The sequence below is a fragment of the Nicotiana tabacum genome, chromosome 4 (assembly GCF_000715075.1).
Source record: "Nicotiana tabacum cultivar K326 chromosome 4, ASM71507v2, whole genome shotgun sequence".
NCBI lineage: Eukaryota > Viridiplantae > Streptophyta > Magnoliopsida > Solanales > Solanaceae > Nicotiana > Nicotiana tabacum.
Window position 1 is genome coordinate 81527094 of NC_134083.1, and position 18485 is coordinate 81545578.

An 18485-nucleotide genomic window follows, 5' to 3' on the forward strand; every position below is an offset into this window, starting at 1 on the left:
TAACAACGTTAAAGATTAATCCAGTATTAAGTCCCAGATATCTGTTGACGACTATTAGGGAATTACTTATTATTCAACTTCAATTTTCACTCTTGTCATACAAAGAGAGAGATGTTTTTGCAACAACCAAGTATAAGTCAAATCCTCTTTGTTATGTTACCTTTATTCCTTGTCTCCTTTTGGCAGCTTTAAACAAAATGTACAAGACTTCAGAGAGGATAAAATTGACATTTTTTAATAAGACAAATAAGATAAGATGGTCAAATAACATATAGGCAGGTGGATAAGTAATCTTAGATCTGTTAATTATATTATAGGATCTCAAAAACACAATTATGGTTTTGCCACCTAGTAGTATTAATCGATTACAACGCTCCAATCCTCAATCCTTGTTTCTTGATGCTAAAAATCTTGGAAATTGGTCATCCCATGCTAAAGCTCAAAACAAAACACTACTAGAAAATGGCTATTTTATGACTGGCAAAACGGTCGGAAAGCGATCAGAAAATGCTATTTTTCGATTATATTCAGACCGCAAAATCGTAGTCACAAAATAACTGGTCTAAAATAGTTTGCGACCGAATCCGTCCGTATTTTGCGACTACAGCAGCTGGAAAGTCAAAATAGAAAAACGACTAATAAATGTCGTCAACTGTCCGACTGACGCGGTCACAAATAATTTAAATTAAATTTTAATTTTATATTAACTTTTTCACTACTTCGGTCGCAAACGGTATATATAATTATAGTTTTATTTAATCTTTCTTACCGGAGTGGTCGCAAATAATATAAAGTATTTTTATTTTATTTGAGTTTTTCCATTACTGTGGTTGCAAAACTAATTTAAAATTATTTATTTATTTATATTTTCCACTACTGTGTTCGCAAATATAATTTAATATTATTTTTTTATTTAACTTTCCCACTACATGAGTCGCAGATATGTCTGAATCCGGTGAAGCGATTTGCGACTACTGTGGTCGAAAAATAGGAAATTTCTTGACAGATTCCAGCTCTTTTAAAGCAGCACCACCTACTAATTCAAATATACAGCAATTAAATAATTAATCTACCATGCCAACCAATCAATCCACTATTCTAACCAATCAATTCACCATTCCAACTAATTAGTCCACTATTTCAACTAATCAAATCCATAAAATGCAAACAATTATAGAAAACATAAATATTTATAACTAAAACATCCAAAAAGAGTTAAACATTCAAGAACCATCCAATCTAGTCTAAAACATTACAAACATAGTCAAGTGTAAATATTACCAAGTCTAAATATCTAACCACAACAAATAATAATATCTCAAACATCATAACCACAACAAACTAAAACTCATTGTCCCCGTCATCCTTGCCATTCAAAGGATCAAATGGACGTCCGCTCATAAATTTCTCCACTAGACTTTGTAATTTGTTAAATTTGCGCGATCTTCTTTCCATTCCTCCTTCAACTCTTCAACTTCTTTTTGTAATGCTTCCACCTCTTCGTGATTTTGCAAATAACTCGCATTACCAGACAACAATATCATAGAACAACCTACAGAATATTGTGATCCAAGACCGTAGGTTCTACCTTTCTTTGCGCCACCAACCACCTGCGCCCATATTGAAGCTACATCATTGAGTGACACTTGGGTTGAGCTACCATCCTCGGAATCGGGTTGACTTTGACGTCATTCCTCCAAACGTTGTTGATATGCTTTTTCATTTTAGGATAATGCTAAACCCAAAAAATCTCTAGGTAATAAAAAGAGAGACATAGACAAAAACTGACCGAAAAGATGAATGGAAGAGAAATTGGAGCAGAATTGGTCTTCAAGAGTCGAAGAATAGGCTTGAAATTTCTGCCGTTAGCCGAAAATTGCCATCCGTCGTTTGCCTCCGTCAGCCGCACAGGTAGAGTTGAAGAGAAATCGAAGAATAATCAACAACACTGATGGAATGGAAGAGAAATCGCAGAAGAAAAAAATATCGATAGAGAGATAGAGATAGAGGAAATTGGGGAAATATGGCCGAAATTGGGGAAATAGGGTTTTGGCCTGAAATATTAGATTTACCTTTCTGACTACCACAGTCGCAAACCCACTAAAATATTATTTTACTATTTTAATTTTAATTTTGCTACCGAAGAAGTCGCTTAATTGATCAACTATTATTATTGACTTTTTATCTTCCGACCGAATTGGTCACAAAAGTGAATGCGGGAAATTGGTGCGCTGTTTTCCCACTACTTTTGTCATAATAATAGTCGAATTTCTTGTTTTTTAAAAGTAATAAAAATGCAATCTGTTTCCCACTACTGCAGTCACAAAAGTAGTCGCATTAGCGACTGCTTCAATATCAGTCAAAAATTTCGGTCGCAAATTAATATTTTTCTAGTAGTAAAAATTATTACTTGAAGGAAGTAATCCCTAGAGTATTTTCATTTTTCATCATCAACATCAGTGACGGACCCAAGGTTTTAAGTGGGTTCAATAAAAGATCATGATAATCAACTGTACAAGTGTACCAAATTTGAGCACGACCCTTTTTTGTTCATCATATAACATCAAAATGATTTCATTTATTTTTCAAAAAAAGGTTGGGGACAAAAAAAAGGTAACAAAAAAAGTCTATTCACTTTTATAATTTAAAAATTGTCTATATAAATTAACAAACTTCATTTCAACAAATTTGGCAATTTTAATAAAAAATATTTAATCAACTTAAAAATCATACGGTAAATCTAAGAGACATGACCAACAAAGTTGCTACAAACAAAAAAAAAAGTGAAAAAGAGAGTTATAAATTAAACTAATTAATATAAATAATTAAAGAAAAAGAATGTTACACCAAGCTAAAATTTTTAGTATAACACAAATTAATAATTTCAACATAAACTAAACTAAATTAAAATAAAAGATTACAAGTAATTCTGATAAAGCACTCTCATGATTTATCAAAAATTATGAAAGAGATAACCAAATTCACTTTGTAGAAAAATTTGAATTTTTATAGTAAAATAGAGTTTAACAAGAATAACTTCTATTGGATTTAAGCAAAGAAAAGAAATCATAAAGAGAAGTAGGAAAACAAAGACAAACAAAAAATTATCTGAGTTCAATGCTTTGGCAGATGATCTAACTTGCGATCTTTGTCATATTTTGAACCCGCTTGATTGCTACTCTACGCCTTCTATTTATGTCAAGTGGGCTCAGAGTCTTTTATATGTACGTATTTTATGTTTTTTCGATGAAATTCACAAGTAAAAAATAATTATTATTTTGACGAGCTGAACCCCCTTCTTATAAGGTGGGTCCGCTCCTGATCAACATATGAGAAAGGCAAGACGAAAAACAAAAACCCTCAATCAATATCTTCAAATCACGAAATTGGTTAATTTGAATAGGTATAAGATTGATTGATGCAGAATAGGTTTAGAGTCAACTCATGTAGAATGGTAATGCATCTACATTTGAGTTTGGGATCAACAAATCATATTTTTTAGGAAACCAAGGTAGCTTATATGTCGTGAGCCCTACATTTCTTACCAATAGTTGGTAAGCACTAAACTCATGGAATCAATCAATATTGTTTACATCAGGATATACGGCATATATCACTGCGGTCCTTTTCTGGATCCTGGGTGAACTCGGAATTGTATGAGCCAAAATCTGTCTCTATAATACTTAAGTCAGGATGGCATTAGCGAAACATTCCCAGGCCGCCACGTGTCGAAGTGGCTTAAAGAACAATGAAAGTCGTGATCGAATAGTCAGCAAGGACTGAGGTCGAGGAGTCGTCAAGAATCGAGGCTGAGGTCGAATACCCTTGACAGAGTTATAACGGCTAATTCCATGATATAACATTAAAGAAAATATTCGAGTAGATATTCTCTACACTTGTACTGTTAGGATTTCTAGGAACATGTTCCCTATAAATAGAAATAAACACAATGATATAGGACATAAAATATTCATTTGTAAAATACACTTTGACTTTATTGAGAGAATCTGGCCTTATTACATGCATACAAAAATAACCTTTTACTAAGATTCTGATTCACACCTCTCCACTGGATCCGAGAATAACTCGAATATTCAAAGGCCGATCTATCATTCATCATTGTCAGAAAGAACATCTACTGATTTTATCCTTTCTCGGGTGACCCATACGTTTTATTTATATAAATGCCATTTATTGATATTCATCACTATTTAATGTTACATTTTTTCCTTTTGGGTCCTTGAATATTGTCATTATTGTGCACTATCGTAATCTTTGGAATAGATATACGTGTTATTTATCACCATACCGAGAATTTCATCTTTAGGATATAATTATTAACTCAGATTACCCCTGTTTGTATAAATTTAATTAGTTGAACCAAGATTTATATTTTTTGTCAAATAATTTGGCGTCATTTGTGGGGATTTCTTAGTTAATTTTTTAGTTTCCGTTAGATCTATAGCTAACGCAAGTCACTAACCCCACAAACCCCAAGATCTTCTTCTTTCTTTGTACGTACAAAAACTTACATGGCATGTAACCAAGGAGAAAGGACAAAAGTGTCACGTCTTAAAATCGAGGAGCGCGACCGACACTCAACCGAGTGAACCCGACCGAGCAAGCCTGTTAGATTCCTTCTACCCAAACTCATTCATGAATAGAGAGAGTATATATTTTTCTTAATTAAACAATAAAGTGGTCATGTCTGCAATTACCAATTTCTTACCATAAGTTTCACCATTTTTAAAGTCTCAAATGGACAAGTAATACAACCACAACATAGCATAGTTTATCTTTTTTAGCACCAATACACAACCCACACTATGTCTACAGAGCTTCTATAGATAAATAAGAGTACAATGATAATGCCGGCAACAAGGCCCCGGCTATACCTCAAACAGAATATACAAAGTACAAAAGATTCATGACCCCGGAATGAAGTGGGGCTCACCAAGTCAGCTGGGAAGAAGGTGCACTGCTATCACTGACCAATATCTCCTGTTGTGAAACCACCTGCATACATTGAAAGATGCAGCGCTCCCGACAAAAAGAGACGTTAGTACTGTCAAATAGCACTAGTATGTATAGCTAGAAATCCTCTTTCAAAATAGAATGCCCATATGATCTATATGTGAAACACATAATATAATATAATTGAAACAACCTGTACAAACAAGGACAACAAAAGGGGCACCTATTGTCTGCATTATTAATGTGTCTCATTAGACCGTCCTTAGTATTCACATTTCATATTATACACTTATGCGTTTCATAGACCGTCCATAGTGTTTATTCATACCATACATCTATACCTCTTATACACAATGTACCTATGCGTTTCATAGACCGTCCACAGGATTTTATATCACAATGGATTTCATAACACAATGTATCTATGCGTTCATAGACCGTCCAGAGGATTTCATATCACAATGTACCTATGCGTTAGGGCTGGCAAGTGGGCTGGTCCCGGGCCGAAACGGGCCAAGTGGGCCGGTCCAAACGGTCTCGGGCCCGGGCCTAAACGGGCTTTTCTAAGGACCGACCCGGTACCGGGACCGTTTGGTCCCGGGCCGCGGGCTAAACGGACTAAGTGGGCTATAAGATGTATATATAGTATATAAGATGTATATAAGATGTATATATAGTATATAAGATGTATATAAGATGTATATATAGTATATCGATATAAGATGTATATATATATATAAGCTATATTCGATAAGCTATATATACATCTTATATACTATATATAAGATATATATATAGTATAGTATATATATTAAATGTATATATAGTATAGTATATATATATATTAAATGTATATAGTATAGTATATATATAAGCTATATTTGATAAGCTATATATACATCTTATATACTATATATAAGATGTATATATAGTATAGTATATATATATTAAATGTATATATAGTACATATATATATATATATATATATATATATATATATATATATATATATATATATATATATGTACTATATTCGATAAGTTATATATACATCTTATATACTATATATAAGATGTATATATAGTATAGTATATATATATATATATAAGATGTATATATAGTATAGTATATGCTATATATACATCTTATATACTATATATAAGATGTATATATAGTATAGTATATATATTAAATGTATATATAGTATATATATAAGATGTGTATATATATTGTAAAAATATATATATATATAAGCTATATTCGATAAGCTATATATACATCTAAAGACAAAAGGATGTTAAACCTTGAGAACCCCTAAAACCCGCCCAAGCACTAAGTGCTCTTACTCCCGCAGTTCTTTTAGATGATTGAGAATCAGAAGAAGAATGAGTTGGAACATTTTGTCTAGCATGATTTAATGCAACTTGATAAGTATTAAAAATAGTTTGAGCATTTATTCTAATTGAGGCTATTGTTTTCGAAAGTTGAGACAATTCCTCATCTTTAAGTGCTAAACCATTATAAACAGTTTCATACCAAAAATGAGGACCTCCTAATTTCATACAAGGATTTAACAAAGCAGAAACACCATAAATAGGGAAAATAGGGGAAAAATATTTTTTAAACTTTTTTCTCATAGAATCAATAGCAAGTTTATAAATTTCCCCACCCTCTCAAAAATAAGCAAACAAATTTGCAAGTTCTGCAATATAAACTAAACAGTTAGAAATAGTAGGATAATATTGCTCAGAAAATTCATTTGTAGCAATATGAAATTTTTCTAAAAATTCTACAAGTATTTTAACATTAGCCCAATCCCCATTTATAAGATGCTCATCATCATCACTTACATGTGCATTAAATATTGAGTTTATGGGGTTTCTATATTCATGTGTAACAACCAAACTTTCATACATGTAATTCCATCTAGTTGGACAAGGTTTAGGAACCTTTCTTTCTCTTAGGCCAAATTTATCGCATCTTTTAAAATATTCTCTAAGTCTACTTCTACGGTTTGAATAAAAAGCCAGTTAAGAGCCATTTTAACCTTTTCAATTTCAATATTTAAAATTCTCATACCATCACCCACAATTAAATGGTAAATATGACAAATACATCTAACATGAAAAATATCACTAAATGTAGGATTTAGCGTTGTGGTAAGCAAGGCTATAGCATTTGTGTTACTAGTAGCATTATCCATTGGAATTGACATTATTTTATCACTAATGCAAAAATATCTACAAATATCTGTAATTGTGCTAGCAATAAACTACCTTGTGTGACGTGAATTAATTATTCTATAAAAAATATGGAGTTTGGTTCGGGGAGCCCGGGCAGTGGGGAGGAACAAATTGAGCACTAGATTCGTCACTCTTGGATTTTCCCTTATTTTTACCAAAAAGTTTTTTTAAGGAAGCCATCTTAATTAATAAAGTAATAAAAAATAAATAAATGGCTATTTTATAAATAGTCGTTGGGACCGTTTGGCCCGCTAAGGGACCGGGCCGGTCCCGGGCCCTGGCGGGCTAAACGGTCTCGGGCCTGACGGGCCCAAATCATAGGACCGGCCTAGGCCCGCTAAAACCGGGACAAACGGTCCTGGCCCATTTAGCCCGTTTGGCCCATTTGGCCCGCGGTCCTGGGCCGGTCCCGGGCCTGGACCGGCCCGTTTGCCACCCTTACTATGCGTTCATAGACCGTCCACAGGATTTCATAACACAATGTACCTATGCGTTTCATAGACCGTCCACAGGATTTTATAACACAATGTACTTCATAACACAATGTAGCTTATAACACAATATACCTATGCATTTCATAGACCGCCCACAGGATTTCATAACACAATATACCTATGCGTTTCATAGACTGTCCATAGGGTTTCATAACACAATATACCTATGCATTTCATAGACCGTCCATAAGGTTTCATAACACAATATACCTATGCGTTTCATAGACCGTCCATAGGGTTTCATAACACAATATACCTATGCGTTTCATAGACCGTCCATAGGGTTTCATAACACAATATACCTATGCATTTCATAGACCGTCCATAGGGTTTCATAACACATTGAAAACAAAAATATAAATACGTACATCTCATAACCTTTCACACCACATATCACCTAATCCGCACTTTCAACTACTTACAACATTATTATTTCATTGGCTCTCTTGGCCATACATATGATTCTTTATTCATGGCGCAATGGTCGTATTTTATATTCTACACTTTCATTTCTTCTCTTTCATAGATCATCATCATAATTATCAATAAGTAGAATATTCCGGAAACCACAACTTTAAATTCATTAGTAATGAAGGCTTTAAACACAATCGATTTCTTTTCAATAAATGGAGTAAAATGATTGGCAATCGAAGTACAAGTTAAAATCATACATAATTTTCACTCACGAATATGTAAGAACGTAAAACACATTAAAAATTACTTATAAAGCATAGCATTAGCTAAAACATCCACATATGGGCATCACTTGAGTTCATAAACTTTTAGCCGATTATATTGTCGAAGTCAATTTTAGAATAGTTGAGTCAAAGCTCATTTCATAATCTTTCTCACATTATTTCATTTCATTGGCACCATTGGTCACAAGTATAACTTTCACTATTGGCACGTTGGCCACACTTTATATTCCCAATTTACTGATTTCACTTCCAACCATCTTTATAGGTTATCACCAATAAGACATTCCCAATCAAGACTTTAGGTACACATATGAGCAATTGAGAGTCTTAAGAATATTGAGATTTTCTCACACAATTTGACATACTAGCTTTCATTTGAAATATGATTTAAGCCACCACATTTTAATACGCAACCCATACTTTGAAACTCACGGAAACATTATGGAATTCAATTCTAAGAGAGAAAGTTTAGCCAACATACCTCAATTGAGCTTTCCTTAAATTACTACAACGTTTCAAAAATTCTAGCAATCCCAATCTATTTGAGACATAACAAAATTGAACCATAATTAGGAAGATATTCATGGTCTTAGCTCATTTGAGCATTTTATCAAACACTAAGCATGGATTAAGGTTCAAGGTCCTTTTATGGAGAATTCCATCATCCCACAACCCAATCTTTACCATTTTTAGCTCAACAATCTTTCTACACCCTTTGATAACACATGCATGTAAAATAAACAACTCTCTTGTCCAGAAATTATCTTGCTTATTACCCATTTCTAGACAAAATTCGAAATTGAGGGCTAGGGTGTAGAATCTTACCTTTAGGATGAAGACTTAGTGAGTTTCCCTCCTTAATCTTCCAAAACTTGAGCAAGAATTGAAGAATCAATTATTGAGGAACACCTTCTCACTCTAGGGCACTCTTTCTCACTCTAAAATATCAGATTATACCTCAAAAATGACCCAAAGAGTATATTTAACAAAATAGGGTCGGGTTTTAAAAATCCAAAAATGGAGCTCCGAAACAAGGTATGCGATCGCATAACTGATATGCGGACGTCGCATAGTTGGTTACAAAATATCCAAAAGAACTGCATGTGTATGCGGTCACTATGCGGTCCGCATAACCATTATGCGGTCGCATAATGCACCGCATAACAGTTTTGCGGTCGCATAGTCGACCGCATAATTGCTTCCAATTGGCCCAATTAACTGCCTCACTCTGCGGCCATTATGCGGTCCGCAGAGTGATTCTTCGGTCGCATAATAGACCGCAAAAATGCACTTTTTTGCCAAAATTTTTTCTTTACTTTCCCGTGCATTGTTAAACCCAAAAGGTCCGAGCCGCAGCTCGCAAGCTTATCGCGAAGAATTTCTACAATCCTCAAACACGTAATCCTAGTTCGGCACCATGAAACATTATTTTCTTTGCAAATTTTACCGGGATTTACACTTAAGTTCTTCAAAATTTTCCGTGGTGTTACAAAAAGTAACAGGCAATTTCCCTAGCAACCTCATGAATGCTATCAACGAGAGCTATGAAATAGTAGGCGTGGACGTGACGGCCGCCGCTTCCCCTAGGCATGAGAGGTCGCCTCCCCCCATTGTAGCATAACAAAACCCAGTGAAAAAGAGGCCTCCACATCCGTAGAAGAAGGGATGCCCCCAGCTATGAAAAAGCTCCTCGAAGCATGGCTGATCGAAATGCTAGTGAGCGTGCTCAATAAGCTCGCTTCAGGCACGACCACAGAAACCGCAAGAGCTTGCATGATACAACGAGCAGACAAATAATGCAACCGACCAAATCCTCCGACAATAGGTATAACTCACAATATTACTAACAGTGCAGGTGACAACACCCTCGCTGCCGTTCTAAGGAGGATGGAGGAAATGGATAATGAAAACAAAAACACTCCGAGACCAGATGAAAGAACACCAAGAACGAGTCGACAAGATACTAGGCGCTCCTAAGTTGTTGCCAAAAAGGGACGCCGGTAGGTTTGTAGAGTAACTGTACAGCAACAAAGCAGCCCCGCATGCCATACCAAAGACCTTCAAAATGTCGCCCTAACTATACGGCGGAACGACCGATCCCGAAGATCATGTGACCCATTACGTCACCTCCGTGAAAGGCAACGACCTCGCCAAGGAACAAATGTCCTCTATTTTGCTGAAGAAGTTCGGCAAAACCCTTACGAGAAGGGCATTAACATGGTACTCACAGCTACCAGCCCACTCCGTAGAAACTTTCGAGAAAATGGACGATAAGTTCGTAACTGCACATGCTAGAGCCAAGAAGGCCGAAACAAGAGTAAACGAGATATTCGTTGTCAAGAAGCCCTTGGGAGATGGACTGAGGGTCTTCCTCGCCCCATTCAACAGAGTGAGGATGACCATGCCGAACGTGTCCGAAGGGATGGCAGTCACAGCTTTCCAGAACGGGTTGAGTAGAGATGGTTAAAGAGCAACTAGAAAACTGTTGAGCCGATTGATGAAATATCCTCCAACCACTTGGGACGAAATCCATAATGCTTCTTGGTCCGAAGTCCGAACAGAAGAGGATGACCTCAACAGACCAACTCATCGGCTAATCTCGGTACAAATCGAATCTAGAAAAGAACGAAGAGACAACATCATGAGGGATCACCCGGCCTCACAACCCAATATTGAATGACACCAGCCATACGTCAGGGCACCCGCCACACCTTCCCTCCGCTATGAAGAGGCTCATCCAGGCCGAGGACAGGGACTCATTGGAACGAGAGAGGTACGCCCCTTATTATCTTCTCATAATTTTTGTGTGTCACCTAGAGAAATAGTCTATGCTCTTGAGAAACTCGGAACAAAGGTAAAGTGGCCTCCAAAGATGAGATTCGATCCGAACACCAGAAAATCCGACGCCCTCTCTGAGTTATATCCGGAACGTGGCACAAAACAGAAGATTACATCACCCTCAGGCAAGAAGTCGTAAACATGTTGCGGCATGGACACCTCAAAGAGCTCCTAAACGACAATGGGAGAAATAACTTCGCCAGAGGACGTGAACCCCAAGGCCCACCGAATCCTCTATCACCAGCTCGTACTATCAACATGATCATCGGCGGCGGCGACGACACCTCTATCAACGGTGTGAAGTTCACCATTACTCACAAGCTCAAGTGGTCTATCACCTGCAAACGGTACGACGGACTCGAAGAAAGTATCATCTTCGATGATTCAGATGCCGACAGTTTGACTTTCCCTCATAATGATGCCCTCGTCATTACTTTACGCATTTTAGATATTGATGTCAAACGTATCATGGTGGACGATGGAAGTAGAGCGTGCATTATCCATCCCCGAGTCCTCACCCAAATGAGACGCGAGGACAAGATAGTGTCGCGCTGTATCATGCTAACCGGTTTTAATAATGCAGTTGAGCGGACATCAGGATAAATTACACTCCTCGTCTTGGCCGCCGGCGTGACTCTGGAGATGACATTCCACATCATAGACTAGGCCACCGTGTATAATGCCATAATGGGATGACCATGGATATATCCTATGAGAGCCATCCCCTCCAGCCTATACCAAATAATTAAATTCCCAATACTATGGGGAATATTCAGCATACGCGAAGAGCAATGCATTACCTTAGACAGCATGACAACCCAACAAAAAAAGACAAGGAAAAATAGGCATAACAATCAACAAGGCCGAGGTCGACGCAAGAAGAGACCAGGGATGTCATCGTGGATCCCGAAATGGTCGAGGCTACGAATTTGACCATAGAAGACCTTGACCCCATTCAATTGGACCTCAATGACCGTAGCAAAAAGGCCTACATCGACTGCAAACTTCGGGAACTAGGTAAATTCAGTCAATTCTTAATAACTAATGCAGATTTGTTTGCCTTCAGCCATGCAGATATGCCGGGCATCCCCAGGGAAATCGCCACACACAAATTAAACATCGACCCATTCTACCCCCCAATAAGGCAGGCCGGGCGTAAATTCAACCCCGCCACTAACGATACAGTCCGCGAGGAGGTGGAAAAACTATTAGAAAATGGCTCCATCAGGGAGTCGAAGTACCTCAAGTGGATCGCCAACGTAGTGATGGTAAAAAAAAAGAGGTGAAATGGCGGATGTGCATGAATTTCACAGACTTGAACAAAGCATGTCTGAAGGATTCGTTCCCGTTACCCCACATCGAATGACTCATCGACGGAACGACCGAGCACGAGCTATTAAGTTTCTTGGATGTGTACTCAGGCTATAACAAAATACTTATGGAGGAAGAAGACCAGGAGAAGACCACGTTCATCACCCACCAAGGAACGTATTGTTATAGGGTCATGCCGTTTGGGATGAAGAACGCGGGGGCTACATATCAAAGATTGGTCACAAAGATGTTCAAAGACCAGCTCGGCAAGACCATTGAAGTATATATAGATGACATGTTGGTCAAGTATGTAAAGGCATAGTATCACATCAATCATTTGAAAGAAACTTTCGACATACTAAGACAATACAGAATGAAACTACACCCGGAGAAATGCGCATTTGGCGTAGCCTCGGGAAAGTTCTTGGGTTTTTTGGTGTCACAACGGGGGATTGAGGTCAACCAGACCAAATCAAAGCTATCGAGGGTATACCAGAACTCTTGACTACCAAGAAGCAAGTCCAAAGGTTGACTGGTCGAATCACTGCCCTATCGAGATTTATCTCGCGGTCGTCTGATAGATGTCATATTTTTTTTTGGCATACTCAAAAAGGACAACAGCCTCGAATGGACTCTCGAGTGCGTCCAAGCTCTACGAGAGCTGAAGGCATACCTATCATCACCACCTCTGCTCTCGAAGCCTGAACCAGGGGAACACCTCCTCATCTACCTCACCGTCTCCTAAGTAGTAGTGAGTATGGTCCTGGTTTGAGAAAGAAAATGTATACAATCTCTTATTTTTTACATCAGTAAAATACTTGTCAATGCTAAGATGAGGTACCCACGCCTCGAGAAATTAGCCCTAGCATTGGTCGTAGCTTCATGAAAGCTTAGACCCTATTTCCAGTGCCAACCCATCTCGGTCGTTACAACCTTTCCCCTGAGGAGCATTTTGCATAAACCAAAACTACCGGGGAGACTTGCCAAGTAGGCCATCGAGCTAAGCGAGCATGATATCACATACCAGATGCGAAGGGCGATAAAGTCGCAGTGCTCACCGACTTCGTCCCAGACTTCAGCGCAGAGATAATGCCTGAGTAAAAAAGGAAGCCATCCAAGCTTCCCTCCAAACACAAGACCTCTGGGTCCCATACACCGATGGCACATCCAACACATCAGGATTCGGACTGGGACTCGTACTCGAGATCCCTACATGTAAAGTAATTCGCCAGTCCATAAGGTGCCCGGATATGACTAACAACGAGGCCGAGTATGAGGCCATAATTGCAGAATTAAGGCTAGCACTCAAGTATGGGGCGAAGCGGTTGAAACTCCGTTGTGATTCCTATCTCGTAGTCAACCAAGTCACAGGGACTTTCCAAATCAAGGAACAAAGGTTGCAAAAATATCATACCGAGATCTGCAAGCTACTGTCTGAGTTCTACGAATGCCAGATCGACCAGATACCACGTGCGTAGAATGCCGAAGCGGACGACCTCACCAAAATGGCTGCAACTACCAAAAGCATCACGACCGGCGAAAAAAGCGTAGTCCACCTCCTCAACTCATCACTAGACCAAATCGAGGTAAGAACCGTAAACTTAACTTGGGATTGGTGCAATCATATTATCGCATATTTGTAGAACGACACACTCCTAGACGACAAAAAAGAAGCCAAGAAACTAAGAATGCAAGCAGCCAGATACAATCTCCTCCATAGAGACCTATACAAGAGAACTTACGACGGCTCTATGAAGAAATGGCTGGGCCCAAATCAGACCCAGCGCGTCCTCAAAGAAGTACATGAAGGCCATTGCGGTGCTCACTCTGGCAATCGAGCATTAGTGAGATGTCTCATACGGGCGGGCGATGCCAAAAGTACGCCCTAATGATTCACCAAGCAGGCGAACACCTCCACTCGGTCACCTCCCAGTGGCCATTCGTCAAATGGGGAATGAACATCGTGGGCCCCCTCCCAACAGGACGATATAATGTACGATTCCTTTTGGTTTTAACTGACTATTTCTCTAAATGGGTGGAAGTAGGAGCGTTCGCCTAAATACAGGAACAAGAGGTGATCACCTTTATATGGAGGAACATCATCTGCCGATTTGACCTACCCAAGGAGAGCAGCTGTGACAACGGATCCCAGTTCACGGGAAAGAAAATCGTTTAATTTTTCGAGAAATGGCATATCAAGAGGATACTTTCAACCCCATATCACCCAGCGGGTAACAGACAAGCAGAGTCCTCCAACAAGTCCATACTAAACATCATGAAGAAAAAGCTCGAAGACGCCAAGGAACTATGACCGAAAATACTGCCAGAAGTATGATGGGTGTACCGAACAACTCCGAAGACGAGCACATGAGAGACGCCCTACTCTTTGGTTTATGGGACCAAGGCAGTAATACCGGCCGAAGTCAAAGAACCCAGCCTAAGGTACTCCCACGAAAGCAGTACGAGTAATGATGAGAGTAGAAGGCAGGAACACGACGAAATCGATAAACGAAGAGATATAGCGTACGTAAGGATGGTCTCCCAAAAGCATCAAGCAGAATGTTATTACAACAAGAAAGCAAAGGTTCGACTGTTTAAAGTCGGGGACTACGTGCTAAAAGCCAAAACTCAAGCGAGCAAAGACCCACGGGAAGGTAAGCTGGGAACAAACCAGGATGGTCCGTACAAAATCTCAGCCAAAGCAAACAAGGGTTCATTCCAATTAGAGACAATGGAAGGAAATCTACTACCAAACAATTGGAACAACAACCACCCCAAATACTTCAACTTGTAAGAGAAAAAGTGTCCCCCAAGTCGTACTCTTTTTCCCTCACTTGAGTTTTTTCCCATTTGGGTTTTCTCAAGGAAGTTTTTAATGAGGCGACGAAGGGAACACTTCAAGTCAAAGTACGCGAGGGAAAGACTGTTTTTTACTCTTTCATTGCTCGACTCCTCGATACTCTCCAAGTCAAACAATTAAGGGACTAGGTAGACTGGGACTGGAATGCCAGCCAACATCCCAAAATTTGTAACTCTCTCCAAGTATGTAACCAAAACAACAACGTCGAAGTAATAAGAAACTTACGTTTATCATGACACTTTTTTGTGTTAAGGCTATGTTCGACCATGCTCGAACAACACCTATCATCCCTCGACCATGATTTAATACTAGGTTATGTTCGACCACGCTCGAACAATAACTATCGGTCCTCGACCATGATTTAATACTAGGTTATGTTCGACCATGCTCGAACAACACCTATCGGCCCTCGGACATGACTTAATACTAGGTTATGTTCGACCACGCTCGAACAACACCTATCGGCCCCCGACCACGATTTAATAAAAGGTTACATTTGACTACGCTCGAACAACACCGATAGGCCCTCGGCCACAACTTAATAAAGGGTAAAGTTCGACCCAACTCGAACAACACCCCTTAGCCCTCAGCCACGACTTGTAAAAAGACCAAAATCAGCCAAGTTCAAACAACATCTATTAGCCTAATCTAAATAAAGAGGCATACTCGACTTATATAAACAAAAGGTGGACACGGCCCAAAATAACCGTCAACAAGGCTACGACCAACTAGATGACAACGATAATAGAAAGATCAGAAGTCGTAAACAAGAAAACGACAAAGGAAAAGTACATGAGCACAAAAAAAAGTAACATGTATAGAAGAAGGTACACAAACAACTTAAGTTCCCATATACAAAAATCTGCAAAGTTCATTACAAGGGCTCTTAAAGAGGAAGACAAAATACAAAAGAATTCTAAGAAAAAGACTATTGGCCCTCGCCATCATGGGCCTCTGCGACCTCACCATCTCGACACTCGTCTCCCTCGCCACCTTCCCCTTGGGGATAAGCGGTATCATACTAGGCGTCCTCCTCGAGTCGGTCCACACCCTCTTCCCTATCCTCATCATCAGCATGAGGCATAGTGGGATCATATCCACAAGCGACTTTAGCTTCATGAGTCTTAACCCGAGCATCTCCAAGGGCAACCTAAAAAACGGACCCCGCCGCATGCAAATCTCGAAACATATCTAACTGGGCCTCAACATGGATCCATTCTTCATATAACTCACGAGGTACATTGGGAAAATTAGAAGCATGGGAAGAGGACGGTTGTGCAAGTAATTGAGCCTTCTCGGCCTCCAATGCGGTCATTAGATTATGAAGGACGGAGTTGTCTTTCTCCAGCTCCCCGATCCTCTCCTCGAGCCGATCTTCCTTAGCTCTTGCTGTTGGTTGATCGTTTTCCCGCTCGGATCGGAGAGTCTTATTCTCCAACTCAAGTATCTTTGTCTTCCTCCGAGCATCCAAATGAGAGGACTCTGCCTTCTCAAGCTCCTTTTGTTTCTCGACGATCTCACTATTGAGGGCCTCCAGCTGAATTCGGCACTCTTCTAACTACCCTCGTAACTCGACCACTTGAGCTTGAAGATCACTGCATTGGGCCTCCACGCCCCTGCTAACCTCAAGCCCTTCTTCCCTGTTCCTCAATGTCCCCTCAATGACGCTACACTTCTCGATGGCCTGCACCAGCTCATCGTCCTTCTCTTTCAACTCGTCCCGCAGGGCCTGCATGTTGCCGCCTTCTCAAAATCGCCTGCGGAGATCTCTATACTTGCCGCGATACTAAAAGTATTTATCTTTCAATTTTACAAAGATTACTTTACACCTCTTCTCTCTTTGGGCGCTCTCAATCTCCAAAATCACCGTCTGCAATCATAAAAAGGAAAGAGAGGAAAGAAGTCAGAACCAAAGACGCCCTGAAAAATAGAAAGAAAGGTCGAAGAACAAACACTCACTCTAAGATCAAGGCCAACAATGCTCCTCGACAAAGCGCCATCATTTATTTTTTTAAGGGTCTTACCCTTTATTTCGGAACAGAGAGGACCGAGGAAAGGGACTACCTCCTCTGTGTTCACCAACATATCATGATCTATAGGGATCGAGATAGTCCTCGTAGACCCCTCCAACCTTACCTCAAGCTGGGTAAGCCCTTCTTCGATCATCCTAGGTCGTCCACATAGATATCGGAACCTGACTCATCGCCCTCTTCAGCAGTGCTTTTTCCCCTCTCGTTAGCAGGCAATGAGGTATCTATGGTTGTTTGAGAAGTCGATGCCTCCTCTGGCTGCGAAGGGTCAAGAACGTCAGCAGCCGCCCCTTAGGTCTCCATCACCGCAGAATGAACATATACATCTACATCGGCTCTCACCGACCTTGAATCCTCGAGACTCGACTCGACATCATCTCCCTCAAGAATTGTCGCCGTCTCACGCAACAAAAAGTCCCCTTCCGCCGCATCAATGGCCAGGGTGACTTCGTCACCGGCATTCACGGACCTCCTCTTTGGATGTTGGAGATCTCCATCACTAGGCAAAGTCTCATCATCCTCGTCGATAAGAGAGTATAGAGGAGGAGCTAAAATTTCCATGGCCGAAGTGGAAACAAAGTTGGGCACGACGACGTGAGGAGTTGGAACATAAATAGGATCAGTCGCAGTCGAAACAGGGGCAGAAACTAAGGGCGTAATGGCCTTCCTCTTCCCGAATGAGGGCGTGGGAGCTCTCGACTTCCTTGTAGACCCCTTGGCCGAACCTAAGGAAAAACGGGAAAGAGGAAAATCAGCGAAGGAAAACGGGCAAAGAAATCAAGGCATTGATGGTAGGGAAAAGGTTACATGCCGAAGGAGGAGATGGCCGAAATCTCTGTGAGAAGATCGACCAATCACGCACCCCCACTGTATGAGGGAGGATCTGTCTAACCCAATAAACGATGTGGGTTATCATCTGAAGAGGCCGAATAATAGTTGCAAAAAGGAGAAAGCCGGTTAACCGACCGCTAACAAGGAGAACATTAGAAATATAAAGTATTTAATCTGATACGAGCACTCACGAGTAGGGTTCCAAG

General features: G+C 39.7%; 1 protein-coding gene and 1 long non-coding RNA gene across 2 annotated transcripts; one reads left to right on the plus strand and one right to left on the minus strand.

Moving 5' to 3' along the window:
- Nucleotides 1–1189: 1189 nt before the first annotated feature.
- LOC107792441 (uncharacterized) lies at nucleotides 1190–2228 on the minus strand. The gene is made up of 2 exons (XR_001649531.2): nucleotides 1790–2228; nucleotides 1190–1610 (listed from the first exon to the last, which is right to left on the minus strand). It is a non-coding gene; the product is annotated as an uncharacterized LOC107792441 (long non-coding RNA).
- A 9160-nt stretch (nucleotides 2229–11388) lies between these two features.
- LOC107761561 (uncharacterized) lies at nucleotides 11389–11850 on the plus strand. The gene has a single exon (XM_016579787.1). It carries the CDS (start codon nucleotides 11389–11391, stop codon nucleotides 11848–11850), a length of 462 nt encoding a protein of 153 aa, XP_016435273.1.
- Nucleotides 11851–18485: the final 6635 nt, after the last annotated feature.

Bases quoted from the DNA above. Each gene is read 5' to 3' on its own strand.
- LOC107761561 (XM_016579787.1), top strand. From the start codon at position 11,389: ATGTTGCGGCATGGACACCTCAAAGAGCTCCTAAACGACAATGGGAGA.